Genomic DNA, 20,432 nt, shown 5'->3' with positions numbered 1-20,432 from the left:
CTGTTGGGGTTCTCTGGCACTTACTGATGCGCAGCTGCTTTGCAGCAGTTGGGGGAAGAACTGATGGGGGAGGTGAAAAGGGATCACAGTGAGAACGTCCTGTGCATATTTGGGAAATAAATAAGCATATAGGACTCAAGACAAGAGCCACAGCTATGAGGATATATAGAGTTGAAGGACTAGGAGAGATAAGTGGCCTGTGAAATGGAAAAAGGGTCCAAATTAGGATCATTGAGGCCAAATTAAGAATTGCATATTAGTGGAATGTAGTTGATGAAATGCTTATCATGACCAATGTACAAAGGCATAAAAAGACTTCTCAGGAGTACTGATTTTTTTTTTTTTTGTTATGTATGTATCATTAGTGTCCCAAATAATCTAGGCCCACTTTGGAAAATCCATCTCTGGCACGATAACAGTGGATGTTCTCCAAGTTGGTACATCAGCCATGTGATTGTGAAAGATCTGATCACCGGAGCCAGCTGGTTCTTTCCCGCTGAGTGCTGGCTAGCTGTGAGCAAGAGGGAAGGGAAAGTTGATCGAGAGCTTAGGCCTCTCAAAAATGGACTTGGTTTCAGGAAAGTAAGTAAAAATTGGACCAATCTTTGATTCCAGGTTAATATTTTGAGCTCTTCTGTACCTTTTTTGGGGGGGCAAGGGCGAGGGTCTGGTTATGTGGGTTTTATCAATTTGGAAACCTCCTTATTTGGCAGCCCAATTTCAGAGAGTTACCTGGGTCATGAAAAGCTTCAGAACATTTAGAACTGAAAGGACCCTAGAGTTCATCTAGTCTAAGTTTTTGTAGATAATGAAGCTGAGGTCCAGAGAATTCAAGTAACCTATCCAAGGTTCTGATCAGTTAGTGGTATAGCTAATATTTGAATCCAATGGCAAATCCAGTATTCTTTCCTACCACGATCACATAACCAGTATGTTTCTTAGGCATAATTTGAACCCAGGTCTTCCTGTCTCCAAGGCCAATCCCTATCCACAACGTCTTTCTATCTTCTTAGTATTCTTCTTCGATATGGTGAAAAGTGTCCTGAGTTTAAATCTTGACTGCCACTTGTTACCTGTATGATCTTGGGTGATTTATTTAATCTCTCTCACTTTCAGTTTTCTTAAATATAAAAAGATGAGGGAAGGCAGTTAAAGTAAATGTTCTTCAATTTTCCATCTCAAAATCTATGGTACACTTTTAAAGGTTAGGGTTAAATATTTCTTAAATATCCTAATGGTAAGACCATTCTTTTTGAACCAATGAAGATATTACCATTTCAAATTATCATAACATGGTTTCAGTGACCAACATGAAGTAGAACAGCACTGTGTTCCTATATTATAGAGAATTCATTCCAGAGTTTTCTGATAATATGATTTTTTGAACCTATTAAATATAGATCAGTGGACTATTCTACTCTACTGGGAAAAAAGTCAGTATGGCATAGTGGAAAAAAACATTGGATTAGGTTTCTGAAAACAATTTTAAGGAAGTATTACAAAAATCTTACACTCAATAGAACTAAAAGATAACATTATTTCTCGCCCCCCACTTCCCAAAACTTTCTCCTTCCTAATTTCCTTATTTCTTTGGAGGGCATTATCTTTTCATCATCCCACGTTCATAATCCTCAAGCCTTTACTCTTATGCGGCCCTTTTATACATTCATGGATCCTTCCTCCACAAAATCTACCAATTCAATTCAGGCCCTCATTACCTTTTGCCAAGACAATTACAATAGACTGGTATTTGTTTTCCCTGTTCCAATTCTCTTCTCTCTGTTAAATCTAGTTTCCATACAGAGTATCTTTCCCCTGTCACCTTCTGCCTCCAACTGGAGAACTTAAAGCTCTTGGCAGCAAGGATCAAGAACTTTTTATTTTTATATCCCCAGTGCTTAGCATATAGCAAACAATTAACAAATGTTTGTTAAGTGCATAGATGAAACATATTTTTTGTATTATCACCTTAAATTATTTCCAATAACTATTCTGTTTTTTCTAGCATAGAAAGATACCTTAGTAAATATTCAGACTTTTGATACTAAACTATGCAATATATTGGGAAGTGATTGAAGAACAATTTTGTTGAATTACATAAGTAGTTATAAGAAACAACATTCATGAATTATTGTTTTATAAAATCATAGAATATCTGCAAGTTACTGTTTCTCATATCAACAAATATTTCAGTATATTCACAAATTTAGTTTGTATAGTGTATCAATAATAGAACTTTTTTTCTATCTTTATTTTAGCTTTTGTACTCCAAATTCACTGAGTACCTAGAAGATTTCCACATGTGGATATCCATATATAGTCGTCCATCCTATAGTTGCTTCAGTCATACTGAGAGACTCGTAGTTTGCCTTTTCTTGGTATTAGGCTATATGTCTATCAATGCTGCATTAGTTGCCATGGAACATGAAGAGGTATGTTTTATCTCTTTCACTTTCAGTTTTCTTAAATATAAAAAGATGAGGGAAGGCAGTTAAATTGAATGTTCTTCAATTTTCCATCTCAAAATCTATGGTACACTTTTAAAGGTTATTTTTAAAGATATATTTTATATTTTTATCTTTAAAGTAATCTTGGAATCAAATCCATATTTTGGCATCTTTTTTAAAGCATAAATTTTCAAGATCAGTATGCACTAAAGAGTTGAAGATCTTATTGATGTGGTTTTTCATCTACTCATGCAGATTACAACAATAAATACATTACAACATTGCACTCATCTAGTGCAATTCTTATCCCTATATTCCAATGAATCTTCCGCAGAAGATATATTTAACATACTAGAAATCTTTTTTTCTAGGTCTCCTAACATTTTATTGATAGGACTTAATCATTTGAATTGTATGCCTATTATCACTCACTCTTGTTCTATGACCATCATATTGGATTTTGTAATCAAATGATTTTGGGTGGTTTTATTTATATTATTCCTACATGTACATAATTATTAGTAAAAGGCTTTAACCTACTTGTACTTACCTTTGCCCTTTAAATCTCTCCAAATTTTGAGTCTTTAGAGATTGTAGTGTTCTATGTTTTGAGCTTTAACATCAGTTATTTAAAAAAAAGATCAGTTTTCATGAATGGAAAGATCTTGGAATCATTAAAAGTGCACTTCATTTCCTATATTGGATTAAATCACTCATTTCCTTTTGTCCAATTATGGGTTCAGGTAATTATTTATAAGCAATATCTGTACTTTATATATATACTTTAATAGATATGCCCTTATGCTCTTATAAATAATGTTGTGATCTAGGAAACAGACATTCTTGATCCCTTTTCTCAAGTGGGTTTTAAGTCTGATCTCTTTTGAAGAAAATATAATCTCATTGAGGAGATCTTGCAGTGCTGAGGGTCATTATACATATAACATAAGGTCTTCCATAGATCTTAACAAGCATTTGTTAATTGTTTGCTATATGCTGGAAGACCTCAATCTATAGGAATCCCTCTTCTGCAGGAGGACATGCTTTATAACAATGACAGAAATATTTTCTTTTATGCCATGTTTGATAATGATAATCAGAGATTCATTGAACAAAATTATTCCCAAGTGAGAAGACATGGAAAATAAGAGCAAACTGGTTTAGGCTATAAACAAATCTGAAAAACAATACAGAGAAGGAAAGTGGAGGAATATCAGGAGTATTACCTCCCAAAATATTAATCACCAGAGGGTGGAAGTGAGGGAATGAGTCTGAAAAAAACTTTGAATGAAATACACATAAGCCACAACACCCCAAGAGCATTTATAGATGAAACTGGAAAAGGAAAATAAATGGATCCAAAAGGATATAGATTTCTTTAACAATTCAATTTTGTCATTGATAACAGAATACTGAGTTTGAAATTGGAAGGCCTGGGTGAGTTCTGGGGTACTGACTGCTTTTGTCACCTTGATCAAGTCGCTTAACCTCATTGGGACTTAGTTTCCTAATCTGCAAAATGAAGGAGATAGAATAGATGACTTCTGTGGTTCTTTCTAGTTCAAGTATGGTAACCTATAGTTAGAAATATACTTTTTCTTGAAGTATTCCTTTCCTCACAACAGGAAAGCAGAAAAGTGACTTGATTGTTGTCCTTCATACCAAAGAAGACCATGACATCAAGTGAATGATAGCATGCCCATTATATTGATGAAAGTGAGGGGAGATAACTTTCTCACTGCCTCTTCCAGAACCATCTATACTCTGTTACCTATCAGTATAAGAAATAGGGTTATTGGTGATGGTCTGGATACAATGGGAAACTTTAGCCATTTAGATGTGGTCTCTCCCACATATTCAAGGCATCATGGTGCTGTAGGAGCTCAGGGCAGAGCAACAATTTTTTAGTATGTTTGGTGATGATTTGTGATAATACAGAAAGCTAATCTGTCTCTCAGTCTTAGTATGGTGATTTCTATGGCAATGATCTTTCAACAACAGGTTTAAGCTAAACTAGTCACTGGATAGTCTAATCATCAATATGGTAATTTTATGGTGATAAGCTTACCTGTTTCATGATGGACTAGATTATCAATATGGTAATATTTGGTGACAAGGCATTGACAGAAGAGTAAAGCTAATTTGTAACTCAGTGGTCTATACTACTCAGCTCTGCAACCATGCTTTCCCTGGAACACAAAGACTTTGGTTTCCCAGTAGTTGCCCAGTGGGCCATGGGAATAATGCCACCGGATTGCTAGTCAGCATCATTTATGGTCAGAACTACAACAGTATCTGATCATCTTTGAACCTCCAACTTTCTTTCTTGATTAATGAAAACGTTCTTGGCAAATGTTTTCACACTGATCCATCTTGCACTGGTCTAAGATTTTTACCTCTGGTGGCACAATTGGAATGCCCAGATCTTCTCTCTTAATTATGGCCTCAGTTCTGAAAAACCAACAAAATAGAACCAGGATCCCATTCTGTTATTTCTAGAAAATCAAGTCAGAATGGACCAAGTAAATCTATAGTGAAAATAACACACTTTTGAAAGCCCTGAGCTAATATCATTTAAATAATTAGGAAGGATTAAAATTAAGTTCTTATCTTTTATTAAATATGTTGATTCCTGAGAGAAATCATGTAATGACTTTTGATGAAAGGAAAAACACTTAAATATGTACTCCTTCATCATATTATGAAACTACTAACTTTCTCATGACCTCTGAGTGGTTGTACTTAAGAATGCTGAAACAGCAGCTGTCTATGAAATATCCTCTTTCCATATGTTGAAGATTTTGAACCAGTTGTTGGATATCTGGTTCTTTACTACTTGTAAGAAAGGTTTCAAATGTTTCAGTATAACTGTAATATAATATGAAGAGTGATGAATGTGAAATTTTTTAAAAGTCTTGTTCATTTTTTTCTTAGAAATTTGTAAGCTAAGAACTGGAACTCAAAAAAATTTTAAAGTTTTTTATAAGATACCCATATATATATACATATATTATATATATGTAAATGTGTATGTATACCTACACATACGTATATGTCTTTGTGTATAACTGTATATGTAAATACACACAGACACACAGACACACAGACACACAGACACACACACACACACATATGGTTTCCATTAAGTACCTACCTTCTCATTTTTTGGTACTGAAGATGGAATCTCAGTGGAATGGGATAAGGAGGGAAATCTCAGTAAAGTGAAATTCAATTAATTAATTAATTAATTAAATTATTAATTATTAATTAAAATGCTATACTTTCATTTTATATTTGTTCTGCTTCAAAGTAAACTATATTTTCCCAATAATATATTAATATTTTGATGTTAGTATAATATTTTCATAGAATTATGTAATTTTTTTAAAGCACTTTCCTGAAGTTGACCTTCCAGATGTCTCTGTAGTCTCATTAATGAATGGCGTGGTCTCCATTTTCATCATCTCCCCAGTGGCATTATTGTTGTCTCTGCTATTCAGGCTCAGTGAGGTAAACCTGAAATGTGTTGGGTTTATTGGGTTGACCTGGTAATTTTGAAGTAGCTGTTGTACTAGAAAATAATGATTAATAAAGTCTCTTCTTTACCTTCACAGAGGACCACTAGGAATCCCATTGAAGAGTCATACAAATCTCAAAGAGGATCTCCAATATATTCAGTAAATGGTAAAGAGTATAGAGTATCAATATCTCATAAACACATAATAGAGATGAGAATCTATGTGCATCTGCATATATCAAAATCTAAAAACTATGTTGTGGAAATAAGAATATATCAATTTAAACTGGAAAATAAGTGGACTTACATTAACATATTCTACCAAATTTTCCAAACAAAAAAGAAAGTTCTTTTGCTGTATTTTTTTTCCCATAGGCAAATAGGGTTAGGCATAGCGGTACATGCCTGAAATCTCAGCTGTTGGGAAAACTGAGACTGGTGGATCTCAAGAGTTTAGGAGTTCTGAGCTGTTATGGGCTATGCCATTCACAATAGGTTTGGCATTTATATGGTGAGGCTCCCTAGAAGGCTATCAGACTGTTTAAGGAGAGGGTGAATTGGCTTAAATAGGAAACAGAGTAAGTCAAAAATTTTGCACTGAGTAGTTATGGGACTAGGATCATGAGTAGCCTTTGTACTTTCAGGCTGAATGAGATAGGGAGACCCAGCCTAAAAAAGTAAGGAAGAGGAAGAAGAAAGTATTCATTTCTAAGAATAATTACAGAATTGATATTTATTTCTTAATCAGTAGTATTTTGAGAAAGAAATGGTGTGGTTAAAAAGTGCTGATTTTAGGATCAGATGACCCAGATTTGAATTTTGTTCCTGCCATTTTCTATATGAACATGCCCTTGAATAAGTAAGTCGCTTGACTTCTTTGGAACTGAATGTCCCATTTAAAAATAAGGGGATTGGACTAACTGAACTACAACCTCATTCAGCTTCAAATCTCACAGCCTAAATGCATAAACCAGACATGTTTATATGTGGTACTCTGGGGAATATAAAGATTTCAAGCTTCCTTTATTTTGAAGGATTAAACTTTTTCAAAGTAATGTTTGTTCAGGGCAAGAATGTGGTTAGAAGTAAGTCCAAATTTTGGCATCAGTATCACAAAATCTTGTCTATAAGATATTTTTTAGTTCTCAAAGAAGGTTCATTCTGCTTAGTACAGAAGGAAAACCCTTTCTCTGTTGCCCCTTAATTATGTCCCTCAGTTCAACATCCCATCTAATTTGTTTTATTAGGTTATGATTTCCATCAATGGACCCAGAAATCACAGAATAAGTATGAGGTAAATAGTTTAGCAGCTAATTCCATGGTTTTTGCTTTTGCTTTTTCAACATTTGAATTCTCACATTATGGAATTTAAAAAATTTGCCTTTAAAAAAACTCTTGAATAAAATGTTCAGGTAGCATTGTACTTATCTTGAAGTGTAATACCGTATAGTTTCTCATGTAAATATTCTTTTTTATTCTATCCTTAATATGCAAACTATTGCTCCATAGTTTCTAACAAGTCTGAATCCTTGTGCTTATTGCTTTTCTTTCCCATATTTTTACTCTTTCAGAATTCACCCAAAGGATTAGTGTACAAAGCATTCCCTGTTTCTGTCTTATGAATCTTTTTGGGCAGCCTTGCTGATTGCATTTTCATTGATGCTACAATATTAATAAACATTTTTCTTTTTTCTCTCTGGTTCTCTCTAGCAAAACACATTGGAGGAATTTACCGTGGAGGCTTCCCCTGGAGATAAGAATGAGAAGAAAGAAAGACCCAGCACTGGCTCTTTCAGATATTCTGAACATTTGGAGAACTACAGCTTTGATCCTAATAGAACTATTTCAAAAGGATCCCATGCTCATTCTAATGACTCCTCAGGTTAAATTCATAGTGCAGGACAAATTTAAAATATGTACCTATTTTCCATGTTGAAGATCTGCATGTCTAGAATAGATCCAAAGGACTGCTAGAATATATTCTTAAATACAATCATTTTTTTAAATGAGCAAACTGTGACAGGCCAATTGAGAAATTGGATAAATGAATATATTTAGATAAATTAAAGTTTAAATCTAAGTGATACTTTAATAAGACATATCTTTTTATTTCCAACTAGATATCAATATATTAGAATATGTCCAACAAGATGTGAAATATGCCCTAGACAGATATGAGCACATCTAGCCAATCAATATATGATGCTGAGAATTGAAATTTTGCAAACAGAGGCAGCTGAGTGTAGGGGATAGTCAGTTTCAGAGACAGGAGGATCTAGGTTCAAAATCCACCTCTAATCAATATGGCTTATGTGATGTTGGACAAGTCACTTCTTTTACAGCAATTCACTAAAACTAGAAGTTGAAGAACTACTAATTGACTTAGTAGAAAAAAATTCCTCATCAGGTGTTCCATACATGAATAAAGTCACAGGTACCAAGTTTACTTCAAAAACAGGAGACAGTTTTTACTAAAAATATTTCCATTCAGTGAATGGAAATAATTTTTAATCAGCAACTACAAAAATATTTCTTTGCAGTTGCTTCTTTTATTGAAATGGGGTTTGACATTTTTAATCATGATTTATTTAGATATAACAAGAGGCCCTAGAAAACCTATAAAATTGAATAGTCAGATGTTGCAATGATTTTTCCCCCTGATTTTCTCAGTCTCTTAAGGAAGACCTGAATGATTTGCTTATCCCAGTATGGAATTTAGAGTTATAAGCACACCTCAGCAGAGGTGTGCTTATAAATATTTAACACCCAGTTCTGCAAGAAACAAAACAAAACTATAAGCCCACAATACACTTTTAATTTTAATCTGAAGTATGAACATTTTCTTTATCATTTTTTAAAGTCTAGACAAAATAATAAATCAAGATTTGTGATGGGTCATTGTTCACATGAAAACTCCAATCAATGGAACTAACACATCTTCATATTAGTGACAATCAACAGTAACCCAATCTATACTCAAAAGAAACATTCTCTATAAACTTCCCATCATGATTTTATTCATTCTCTTCTTGAAGGCCATCAATGAGGGGCATCCTACCACCTCTGGAGGCAACCCATTCCACTCTTAGACATCTATAATTTTGGGGGAATGTTTTTCTGACATGAAATCCAATATTCTTTCTTTGAAATTTCTGCTTATTGGTCCTGATCTTACCCTGTGGGGTCAAACAGAACACCTCTAGTCAACTTTTTCTAAGTGATAGCCTTTAAAATACCTGAAGATAGCTCTGATATTCTCAGTTTCTTAACTGATTCTCATAGGATAGACTCAAAACCATTAACAATCCATATATATACATACATACATACATACATATATATATATATATATATATATATATATATGGAGTATTGTGGAATATATATATATATATATATATATATATATATATATATATATATGGAGTATTGTGGAATATATATATATATATATATATATATATATGTATAGCCTGACTAGAGAAGGGGTATCACCTCATCCTCCTGGAAGTGATGCCACTCTTAATGCAGCCTTAGCTCACATTAGCTTTTTTTTGTCTTTATTTAGAAACCTACAGCACACCAACATCTTTCCAGACCAATTGCTGTCTAATCCTACATCCCCAATACACTGATAAAATTGATTTTTTGAACCCAAGTGTAAGAATTTATATTTATTTGGATCGAATTTTACCTTATTAGATCCAATCCAATGCAGAATCTCTTTTGGATCCTAACTTTTTCATTGTGTTAGTGATCCCATTACATATGTGACCAGCATGGCATCTATGCTTTTACCTGCTATTGATAAAAATATTAAACAAAGCAGGGTCAAGCACAGTCTCCTGGGATGCTCCTTTAGAAATCCTGCCAAACCAACAGGGAACCATTAAAGACTACTCTTTGAATATGGCCATTCAACCAGTTCTGAACACATCTCATTGTAGGATGTTCTTATTCATTTCTTTCCCCCTTTTCCACAAGAATAGATTGAGATACTTTGTCAGATGTTTTGCTGAAATCAAGGTAAATTATATCTCCCACACTGCCCTTCAAATGATAGTTTAATTACCCCATTAAAAAAGGAAAATAAAGTTAATTTACCTTTATCACCTTTATCACCTTGATGAAGCCTTAATAGCTGTTTGTAATCACCACTTCTTCTTTTGAATGTTTACTATCCATCTCTTTAATTATCTATTCTAGAATTTCCATAGGAATTTAAGCTCAGTGGTCTATAGTTTATAGTCCTCATTTTCTTCCATCTTTTATAACCAAAATTTCCTTCAGTTTGTTGTATTTAGACTCTTTTCCCACATTTTCTTAAATATTGCTTACAAGTAGCTTGAAGTAGTTGTTTTAGTACCTAAGAATATAGATAATCCATATATCTGAATATAAAATTAAAATATCTGAATAACATAATATAGTAATTTCTGCATTACATATTTTGAATTTAGTTAATCATAAATTTTAAGCTTTAATAACTTTACGCTTAGACTCTTGGAAGACAATGTTCAGACTTATGTATACATCATCTTCTCCATCTTTAAAAGATAACCAATCAAAGCAAGGAAAGAATAACTTAAAATCAGATACATACTTGGCAAAACCATGATTGCCTCTCTGAAAAACGGTCATGAGGCAGGACTTCTGAGCCTCAGAATCATTGAAGGAACTTAATTTGACAATGATTTCAAATTAAGCAACAGGCAAAATATGTAGATAGACTTTAAGACTTCTGAGGTTTGTCTTAGCTCACAATCTGAGGTCCTGTGATCATTAGTAAAAACAATTTCAATATAAATTGAAATCATTATAGGGAGTACCATTTTTAAAGAGACATTGACCTAGGAGAAAACTAACCAATGATGAATTATAATAATTAATCATAATCATAATAGCTGCCATTAATATGGCACTTTAAGATTTGCAAAATATTATCCATATCTACAAATAATCTCAATTGATCTTCTGTGTGATAAACACAATTATAATCTCTATTTTACAGTTAAGAAAACAGACTGAGAGACATTAAGAAGTATGCCCAGGATCACACAGCTAAAAAGTTTCTGAGGCACGATTTGAACTCAGGGCTAGCTATCTATCCAAAATGTCATCTAGCTGCCTCTCAATAGCCCATTCAAATGTCTATTGTCCGAAATGTTTTCAAAATGGTCTGCTAGAAAATGTATTCTGTATTTTGTTTGTGGTCTTTTCCTTAGAACCCTGCAGTGGGTTAGAAGAATCTGCTCTACGAAGACGGATGGTTCTTCCTCTTTGGTTGTCTTATGTGGCTTGGATCACTTGTGGGTTATTGTCTGTGACTTGTGGGTTGGTGACAGGACTTCTAGGATACAGGTAAGACCTAAAGTAGATTAAAGTAATACAATACAGCCCTGCAGGTCCGATGTAGCATGTATTCTCTGAATCTAGGCTTAGCTCCTAAACAGCCCAGAGCAGCTTTAGAAGAGATGGGAGCACAATGGAAAAAAAAAATCCAATTCAGCTGAAGTAGTGGCAGAAATCGTCATAGTCAGAGTAGTCATAATCATTGATCTGTTGTTATAGTCATTGTTGTCATCGTCCTTATAATCATAATAATCGCTAACATTTGCATAACGTTTTAAGGTTTTTGAATTACTCCTCAATATTATCTCATTTCAACATCACAAGGACCCTGGGATAGAATTGCTATCATTCATTCTATTTTATAGGAGAGGAAACCGAGGTTGAAGTTAAGTGACTTGCTCAGAGTCACAGCTAGCAAACTCAGATCTGAAACAGATTTGAACTCAGGTCTTCCTGTCTTCAGGTCCAACATTTTAGCCACTCTGTCACTCTGTAAAGAATATTGTGAGCAAGTGAATCAATCAATGATTTATAAAATGACTTCTATGATAAGCGTTGTGGCTAGGCACCCCTATAGAACAAAAATTTAGCAGACCCTGCCCCTCTAAAAGCACTTGTATTTTATTGGGGGAGTCAAAATGTGTCATCTAAGTATATACAAGATTAATGTGATAAGATTTTTTTCCAGGGAGGGATTAGGTATTGTAGGAATCAGGAAAGATTAATATGGCAAGAGCTTTGAAGGAAACCAGGACTTCTAAGAAGGGGAGAAGCAGAGGGAAGATATTCCAGAAATGGGAGAATGGACTATGTAAAGTCACAAAGAAAGGAGATGAAATGTTATATGTGAGAAACTTCAAGGCCAGATGGTGAGATATATAAAGGGGAGTGATGTTAATAAGCCCAGAAGGGTCACATGGTGTCACATAGCACTATGAAGTGAGGCTGGAAAATGAGGTACAGCCAGATTGATAATGACTTTGAATATAAAGAGTTTATGGTGAACCAATAATATTTTCAACACTAAAAAATCCCCCTCTTTTTTAATGACAAAAAAATTGTTATATACCATGTAACCTCATAGGAAGTTTTAGGAATGGGTGTTCAAATCGCTAAGCTGCATGGTTTATGGGTCATGGTGGCAAAAGACTGTGAATATCTGCAAAATGCTACCTCTGAGGAGAGCTTTTTGAGACAGGAGACTGATGCAAACAGCATTATGCTTCATAATAGAAAGACATACAGGAATATCTCAAATTTCACAGAATTAGAGATTGGCTCTTTTCCCAGAACACAGAACTGATTTATTTCCTGCCAGTTTTGAGTCAAGAGAACATTGTCTGGTAATTAAAATAGATCCACAATAGATTTCTATCATGTCCTTTCTCTTTCCATCTTGAGACAGAGCCTGATAATTTTACCTTTCTGGTTGTAAAAGTTAAAATATGCCTTTTTTAAATGATAGCAATCATCTGGGCTGTTATTGGATTTAATGCTCCAACAAGCATCTTGAAGAGATGATGAATCAATTATAGATAAACATTAGGTCAAGGGAATTGGTGGAGTAAAAAAATAATATAAATTACCCGTCATTTAGGTAAATATTTATTTCTTGGATCTGAATTTTTCATATTTTTTTCCAAAGTAGATAATAGTCTATAAAAGTTTTCTCTGGGGCGGCTAGGTGGTGTAGTGGATAAAGCACCAGCCCTGGAGTCAGGAGTACCTGGGTTCAAATCTGGTCTCAGAAGCTTAATAATTACCTAGCTGTGTGGCCTTGGGCAAGCCACTTAATCCCATTTGCCTTGCAAAAAAACTAAAAAAAAAAGTTTTCTCTAATTGAATATTTACAATGACAAAATTAGAAATTATGAAAGACATTTAAATGATGGACACAATGGAAATTCTAACACCGTAATAGCTATTTTGAGTCAGAGGGATACTGGGGTGGGGGAGTGCTTTCTGGAGTTAAGAATCTGGGTTCAAATCCCCACTTCTGAGACTCAGATCTCTTGCACTTTGGGTGAGTAATTTTTGTGATCTCAGTTTCCTCATTTACAAAATGAGGTGTTGATCTAAATAAACACTCTGTTCCCTTGCAGCTTTTCATCTATTACCAATGAAGCAATAAGCTGCAAATTGGCTGCATTGTTATGAAAGAACTTTGAAAGATAATACATGACTAGTTTGTTGAATTTTCAGGCAGAAGAACATCCCATTCGCTTTTTTGGAGAGAGGATATGTTTAACTAGAATACTGAACCATCTCTCAATAGTTCATTAATTATTATGGCAAAATCTACCTAAAGAGAGAAGTATTGTTTAGGGAGAAAAGAGCTGTCTTTGGCACTTACTCAGCTTCCAGTTCTGTTACTAGCTGGGTGACAGAAGTTTAGTCAATTAACTGATCTGTTTCAGTTTTTTTCCTGTAGAACAAGGGGTCCAAACTAATTATTAGCTAAACTTTGCAGTTCTATAATTCTATCAAATTAATATTAATTAACATTAATATTATTATAGTTTGATTCTATTCTACCAAACAGATACAAATAAGTTACCTACTGAATGCAAGTTATAATGCTATGCAAAATTAAAAAATTTAGATAAAGGCACTACCTACCCCCTATAGACTTTACAGTGAAATATATTCTAGTCGGAGTTTGTCTTCAAGGTGATTTGTATTGAGACTGAATCTGTAGGTATGTAGCAAAAAAAATTAGGCCTCAAATTATAAAATTATTCTGGCTCACTTGAAATCAAGGGGATCAATTTTAGCAGAGGGAAAAGACTAATGGAATAAGAAGTGGGATTCCCTCAGGAGGACCCTGAATCTGTTGTTTAATTTCTACTATGGAAACAATAAAACTAAATTCTGGAAATAGAAGAAAACTGATTTTGAAGATCACAAGGGACACTTTCATTCTTGTTCTCTTATACAGGTTTGGTCCTTCAAAGTGTATCATATGGATCCATTCAGTGTTCTTTTCCATTGTGGGCTGTATTTTTGTTGCCCAGCCATTTGTGGTAAGAAGCATTCCTAATTGCTATAAATTTGTAGTAAAAAGCAATGACCCAATAATTACTAAATCAAAAGTAAATCAATCAAGAAGTATTTATTAAGTATCTGTTATAGGCCAGACCTTGTGGTAAATGAAGGAGTGACCAGGAAATAGATAATTCTTTTATTGAACAGAAATTATATTCCCCGCCCCCATCACTATGATTTCCTTTAGTACATAAAAAAATGAAATTTGCTGTAATTGTTTCCTTTCAATAATAGAACAATTAGACTCATCAACATCATTACCATGATTTTCAATCATCAATCATGTAAACAAGACCGTAGATACTAACAAATAACTTTGAGGGTGGGGCCAGAGGAGTTAGAGGAATTAAAATTCAAACCTTTTGATGCTTTTTGGCCAGCTCATAAAACTTTATTGAATATCTACAGCATGCAACTATCTAGGGTTGGTCTTTGGTGTCATTTCCTCATTCTAGGTCTTGTTTTTCTTATCTGTAAAAACAGAAGGGCTAAACTAGATGTCTCTTGAGATCCCTTTTGTCTCCAAATCTGTGATCACTTGCACAATTTATTCAGTTGTCTCTGACACTTTGTAAACCTATTTGACGTTTTCTTGTCATAGATACTAGTGGTTTACATTTTCTTCTCTAGTTTATTTTTACAGATGAGGAACTGAGGTAAATAAGGCTAAGTGACTTGCCAAGGGTCACACAACTAGTTAAGTGTGCAGCCTAATTTGAACTCAGGAAGATGAGTATTCCTGACTTCAGATCATGTTTTCTATCACACATCACCCAGCTGCCCAACAAATATACACAGTTAAAATCATTATACATGCATTAATTGAGAATTAAGAAGAGACTGGTGGGAACTTTTTAGTAGGAAACAGCGTGATTCCTGTAGTCCAGGGTCCCAGAATATTTTCACTGTATGTGAGTTTTTTGTTTTGTTTTGGTTTTTGTTTTACTGTTCAAGTTTTCTACAGGAAGGAAAACCTGTGGAGCATGACCCTTCTGTGTACCTAATTTGTGTTTCTGTGGCTAATTAAATTTGCCTTCAATCCAGGCACTGCTAGCCACACAGGGATGGAGCAGTCTCTGGTAGATTTGTATATGTAAGATCATTGGAAGCTTTGAATCCTATCAGTGATTTCTGAGCTCACTCTACTTCTCAGTCAGAACTTGGCATATTCTCCTAAGAAACTGATTATAGGATTTTTTTTTTTTTGGGACTGCTGCAGGCTTCCTAGTCCCAAAGTGAGAATAATACAATTCCTGCACACAATTTAAGGGATGGGAGTTTTGGAGACCCCAAAATGATTAAAATGATACTATATTGAGACATTTCACTTGTGTCTATTCTTGTGCTTGCCATTATTGTTTAAATGAAAAGGGCTTAGTTAAACCTAAAACTTGAATGTCATTTCTGGTCTGGGAACAAAAAGGAGTTTTTATGTTGAGAAAGGTAACAAACCAAATGAACTTGGCTATAAGTTACATTGTGATTTTCTTTCCAGATATTCTTTGTGGCGCTGGCCCTAGCTTGGAGAAAAAGAGACCACAAAGGTTTCTTTATTGAGGCATTATATGATGCAACTAAGAACCTTGAAAATGAATTGCATCATCTTTCCAAGAATTGTGCCTTGAACCCTTCATACTGTTGTACTCCCCACACTGCAGCTGACTTTGAAAAAGTAAGAGATTTAATTCTTAAAGAATTATAACAATAGGAGTGAAAATATTATTATTATTATTATTGAATTATTTTTTAGATTTATTGAGCAAATGTGACTTTTTTGGCTTCTAATGATCCTTATCCAAAATTGTTCTTTGAGATAGACTTAGATTTGCTTTGGAAGATAATTACCTGCTTATTGATGTCTTCTTCTAACTCTTCCAACACAAATTCATAAAAGATAAATTATGCACAAATGCATAAAACTCATCCATATGTATTTTCCCCCAAAGAATACAGAGAATGAATTTAAGTAGGTACACACATTATAATATGATGAGCTGAATGACTGGCTAATCCACTTTCTGGCTGTAAAAGTGGCACTTTATAAAGTACATATTCTTTGAGCCTATTCCTATTCTAATTTGCTCATGGAAAAATTATTCTTTCTGTCAACAGACATTTATTAGATTTGTGTGCACAGTCCTTTAGTAAAGTCTCATCCTTGGAGTGAAAGTATTAGATCCTCCCAAACTAGAAAGGCTCTGTGTATGATGGAATGTTAGTTGTCCATTATCTGCAGATCTACCTATCTATTCTCATCCATTAACAATTTCTACCAGCAGATGTTTTTGGAGTTTGAGGGGAAAGAAAGGGATGGGAAAGGAATAAACATTTATATTTGAGCCAGGTATTGTGTGTGTTAAGCACTACAAATATTATTTCATTTGCTCTTTTAAAAAGTCCCAGCAAGGGGCAGCTAGGTGGCACAGTGGATAGAGTACCAGCCCTGGAGTCAGGAAGACCTGAGTTCTAATGAGGCCTCAGACATTTAATCATTACCTAGCTGTGTGACCTTGGGCAAATCATTTAACCCCATTGCCTTACCAAAAAACAAAACAAAAACGTCTCATCAATAACTGCTATTAATTTTTCCCATTTCACAGGTGAGGTAACTGAGACAAAGAGATTAAATGACTTTCTTAGTGTCATGCAGTTAATAAGTGTCTGATGCCAGACTTGAGCTCAGTCTCTGGACTTTATCCACTGTACCACTGAGTTACCAGAGGGAGGAGAGTGGAGATACCAAAACAACTACCGAAGCCATCATCTATCCAGACAAATGGGAGTTGCAAACTTCCTCAGTGAGGTCATATTCATACAATGAAATAATGAATTTTTAAAAGAAATGTACATAATACTTTAGAAATTAATATGATAAATTCAAAGGAAGATTGGAATCTGCCCTCAAGATGTGTACAATCACATTGAACATTGCATATTATATTTACTAAGTTGCATTATAATTTTCTCCTATCTCCTTCGCACTCAGAAGCTGTTCTTTGTTTGTTCCTCCCTCCCCCAAATTACTTAATCAATAGTTTCATATGTCACAACTTATTTGTCATTTAAACAGCAAAGTTTTTAAAATGTTTATAATCTTTTTAATACAATTTTTTTTCTGATATTGTATGACTGGAAATTTTGAAACAATATAAAATAATATATAAATATGAATAAAATAGATGAATATATAATAATAAAACAATAAATTATAATCACCCAAAAGAAATGGAAAAGAAATACAACCTGGGCATTAGAAAACTGCCATATTTTACAACCAAAAAACAAAAGTGAAGATTTTGTGTAAAGGATGATTGGCTACAGAATCCTTTGCCTAAGATTCAATGCTATTTTCATTTTGGAGCTCTGTGGGAGCCTTTCAGAGCAGATTGGAGATGACTGAAACCTTTTTGGATAGGACAGCCCCAAGGTCATCAGAATTCTGCTGGGATTATTGAAATAGTACATTTAGTTAGAATACCTTAGTAAATGTGCTTCTCCTTTCTCCTTCATTTCTCCATTCTAATTCTAGCCTCATGCTTGCCTTTTCCTCTTCACCCATGATTGTGCTCTGGACTCTCTTCTTTTAAAGTAAAGTACCTCTCTTACCATGCAGAAGACTTTTCACCAAATTCTTTCATAATAACGCCTGGTGATGCCTTGGCTGCAGTTATGCATAAAACCTCATGGGAAATGGAATTCAAGGAAGTTCTTCCAATGAGGAATTCCCTCTACACCCTAAACAAAGAAAATGAAATCTTCAATATTTTCCTTTTTAGCATGTCACCTACATATGATTTCGGTTCTTTCAAGTTGGTGGTATTCCATCATTCTTGGTTCAAAGGAATCCCTGGAAGAATAGTATTGTTAAATTATAAGATGAAATACACAGTCTTGTGGTAACTTAATTTCTTGGTTTGGAGAGAATGCTGGGGAATGCTTTCATTTTCTTTTTCCAGCATGACTAATGAAGAGTATGTTTCTCTCTGACAGATACTAGTGGCCCGTCAGAGAGCACGCTATTTGCAGTGGGTTCACCCACCAACTTCAGCCCAATTGAAAGAAGTCAGAGGGAGAATTAGAAAAGAAGTCCTTGTCCAAACAGCAGTAAGGTGGGAGAAATTTGTCTGGTTTTCTTTACTCAAATGTTCTGGGACAAGTTCATTTCTTACTTTCAAAGTCCAAGAGTAGAATTCTTTCCTCCCCCTCCACACTCACCCCATCCCTTCTAGGACTGCTGCCTTATTAAGCAACAACAAGAACACCAATGCTTATTTCCCTGAAGCCATTTCCTTTCATTTGAACAACCATGCTTTCAAATCAATCTCTCCAATATGGCGCCTGAATGAACATTGATCAATTGTTGTCCCCAAAATAAAACATTTGAAGTATGCCATGAGGTTCCAATCTTAATCATCTTTCTTTTAATACCACTTCATTATTTACTCCGGAGAAGTAGTTTAGCACAAAGATCACTGGACTGGGGATCTGGTGACACTTAGCAGCTATGTGACATGGAATGGTCACTTCACTTTATTGATTTCTTCCTCTATAAAATGGTGAGTGGAAGGAAGATGAAACTTGTATCACCTACCTAATGGCTTATTGGGAAGAGAGTGCATTGTAAACTTTAAAAGTACTATAGAAATGAAAATTAGACAATGTTTGTCTAATCCAGGATATCGTTTTTTCCACCTTCATATGAAATGCATTCTCAAAGTGGTTATTATTTTTCCAAAGAGAAATGTCAGAGTTTATAGCATTTATTGTAAGTGTGTCGACAGGTAAGCTAGATGGAATTCTTAGACTTATAATAAGCTGCCTAAAAGCTTTATTCCAAACATCCAAAGGACACTGAGAAAGATGAAAAACTAACCAAGGTCATCCAAATAAAAATTATTCTGGAGGAGATGTGAACATAGAACGATAAGTGAACTCATGTTGTGTCACCGAAAGAATGAACCAAGTTCCAGGCAATCTGATGATGTAATTTTCCAGAAGAATTGTTATATGGATCTTCAAGATTGCTCCAAAGAGAGGGCACCAAATTAAGAGTAGAGGAAGGAAGTCAAGTAAACCAAGGCTGTTATCTACTTCTGAATTTCTGTAGGACCCCTCAAAGGTCAGATCTAAAATATATCATAAGGTAAAGAATGACTAGTCAGTGGAAAAAGATGAGTTGAAAGCAATAATTTCTACCTGCTTGGTAAGGCAAAAACAGAACCTCAAAAAGTGATAAGATAACATGTTCTTTTCCCAAAATTATATTACCTGTATTATAATTTAGGCCTTCAAATATCACATTTCCCAAATTCTCATCACTTTCCTTATCTTTAAAAATAGAAAGTTGGACTACATCATCTCTAAGGTCACTCCTAGTTCTAAATCCTATGAACCTCCTGGACTGGCATTATGTATGGTCAGAAGTAGACAGTAACTTATGTAAATTACTTTTCAAACCTTAAATGGACAAAATAAATGCTAGTTGTTGTGGTGGTGGTACTGGTGGTAGTGGTGGCAGAAGACTGAAAAGCAGAAGAAAAATCCCAAAAATTCTCCCCACCCTGATCTATAATGCCTGAATTTCCATCAGAATTTCATTCCATTGGCTAAGACTTAGTATCTCATAGCATCTGAATACTAGTCCCTGAGAAAGATACTACATGCAATGTTCTTTGGTTCCTTAATTTACTGAACCTCATGAGGGGATTATCAACTATCTTTAAGACAACATAGTGTACTGGAAAAAATACTTAAGTAAGAAGAGACCTGGCTTGACTTCTGCCTCTGAGATGTAATTGTTATCTGATTGGGGTCAAATCAATTAATCTCTGAATTTCAGTTTCTTAATCTATGAAATAATCATTAATAATGATGATCACAATGATTATATCTGGAGTACTACCTCTTCCATATTTGGTTTCAGCAGATCTTTGATTCAAAGTTGGATGAAATGTATCATAGAGGTCATTTAATTCAACCCCTTATTTGATAGGTAAGGAAACTGAGACTCAGACAGAAAAGTGACTTGTATAGGACTACACAGGGAGTAAATAATGGGGGTAGGATTTGAA

The 20,432-nt window shown here is 34.4% G+C and overlaps 1 protein-coding gene across 1 annotated transcript in view; it reads left to right on the top strand.

Annotated features, from left to right (window-relative positions):
• PKD1L1 (polycystin 1 like 1, transient receptor potential channel interacting) overlaps positions 1-20,432 on the top strand; it is a 140,544-nt gene that overhangs the window by 80,887 nt on the left and 39,225 nt on the right. Inside the window, exons 30-36 of the mRNA XM_074199030.1 lie at positions 366-582; positions 2,259-2,432; positions 7,675-7,846; positions 11,190-11,325; positions 14,255-14,339; positions 15,857-16,033; positions 18,352-18,470. Coding sequence (XP_074055131.1) covers positions 366-582; positions 2,259-2,432; positions 7,675-7,846; positions 11,190-11,325; positions 14,255-14,339; positions 15,857-16,033; positions 18,352-18,470 — 1,080 coding nt within the window. The remainder of the gene's footprint in view (positions 1-365; positions 583-2,258; positions 2,433-7,674; positions 7,847-11,189; positions 11,326-14,254; positions 14,340-15,856; positions 16,034-18,351; positions 18,471-20,432) is intronic.

This window comes from Macrotis lagotis, chromosome 8 (assembly GCF_037893015.1).
Source record: "Macrotis lagotis isolate mMagLag1 chromosome 8, bilby.v1.9.chrom.fasta, whole genome shotgun sequence".
NCBI classification, from domain to species: Eukaryota; Metazoa; Chordata; class Mammalia; order Peramelemorphia; family Peramelidae; genus Macrotis; species Macrotis lagotis.
The sequence above is the reverse complement of the archived record's forward strand: the minus strand, read 5'-3'. Positions and strand labels throughout refer to the sequence as shown.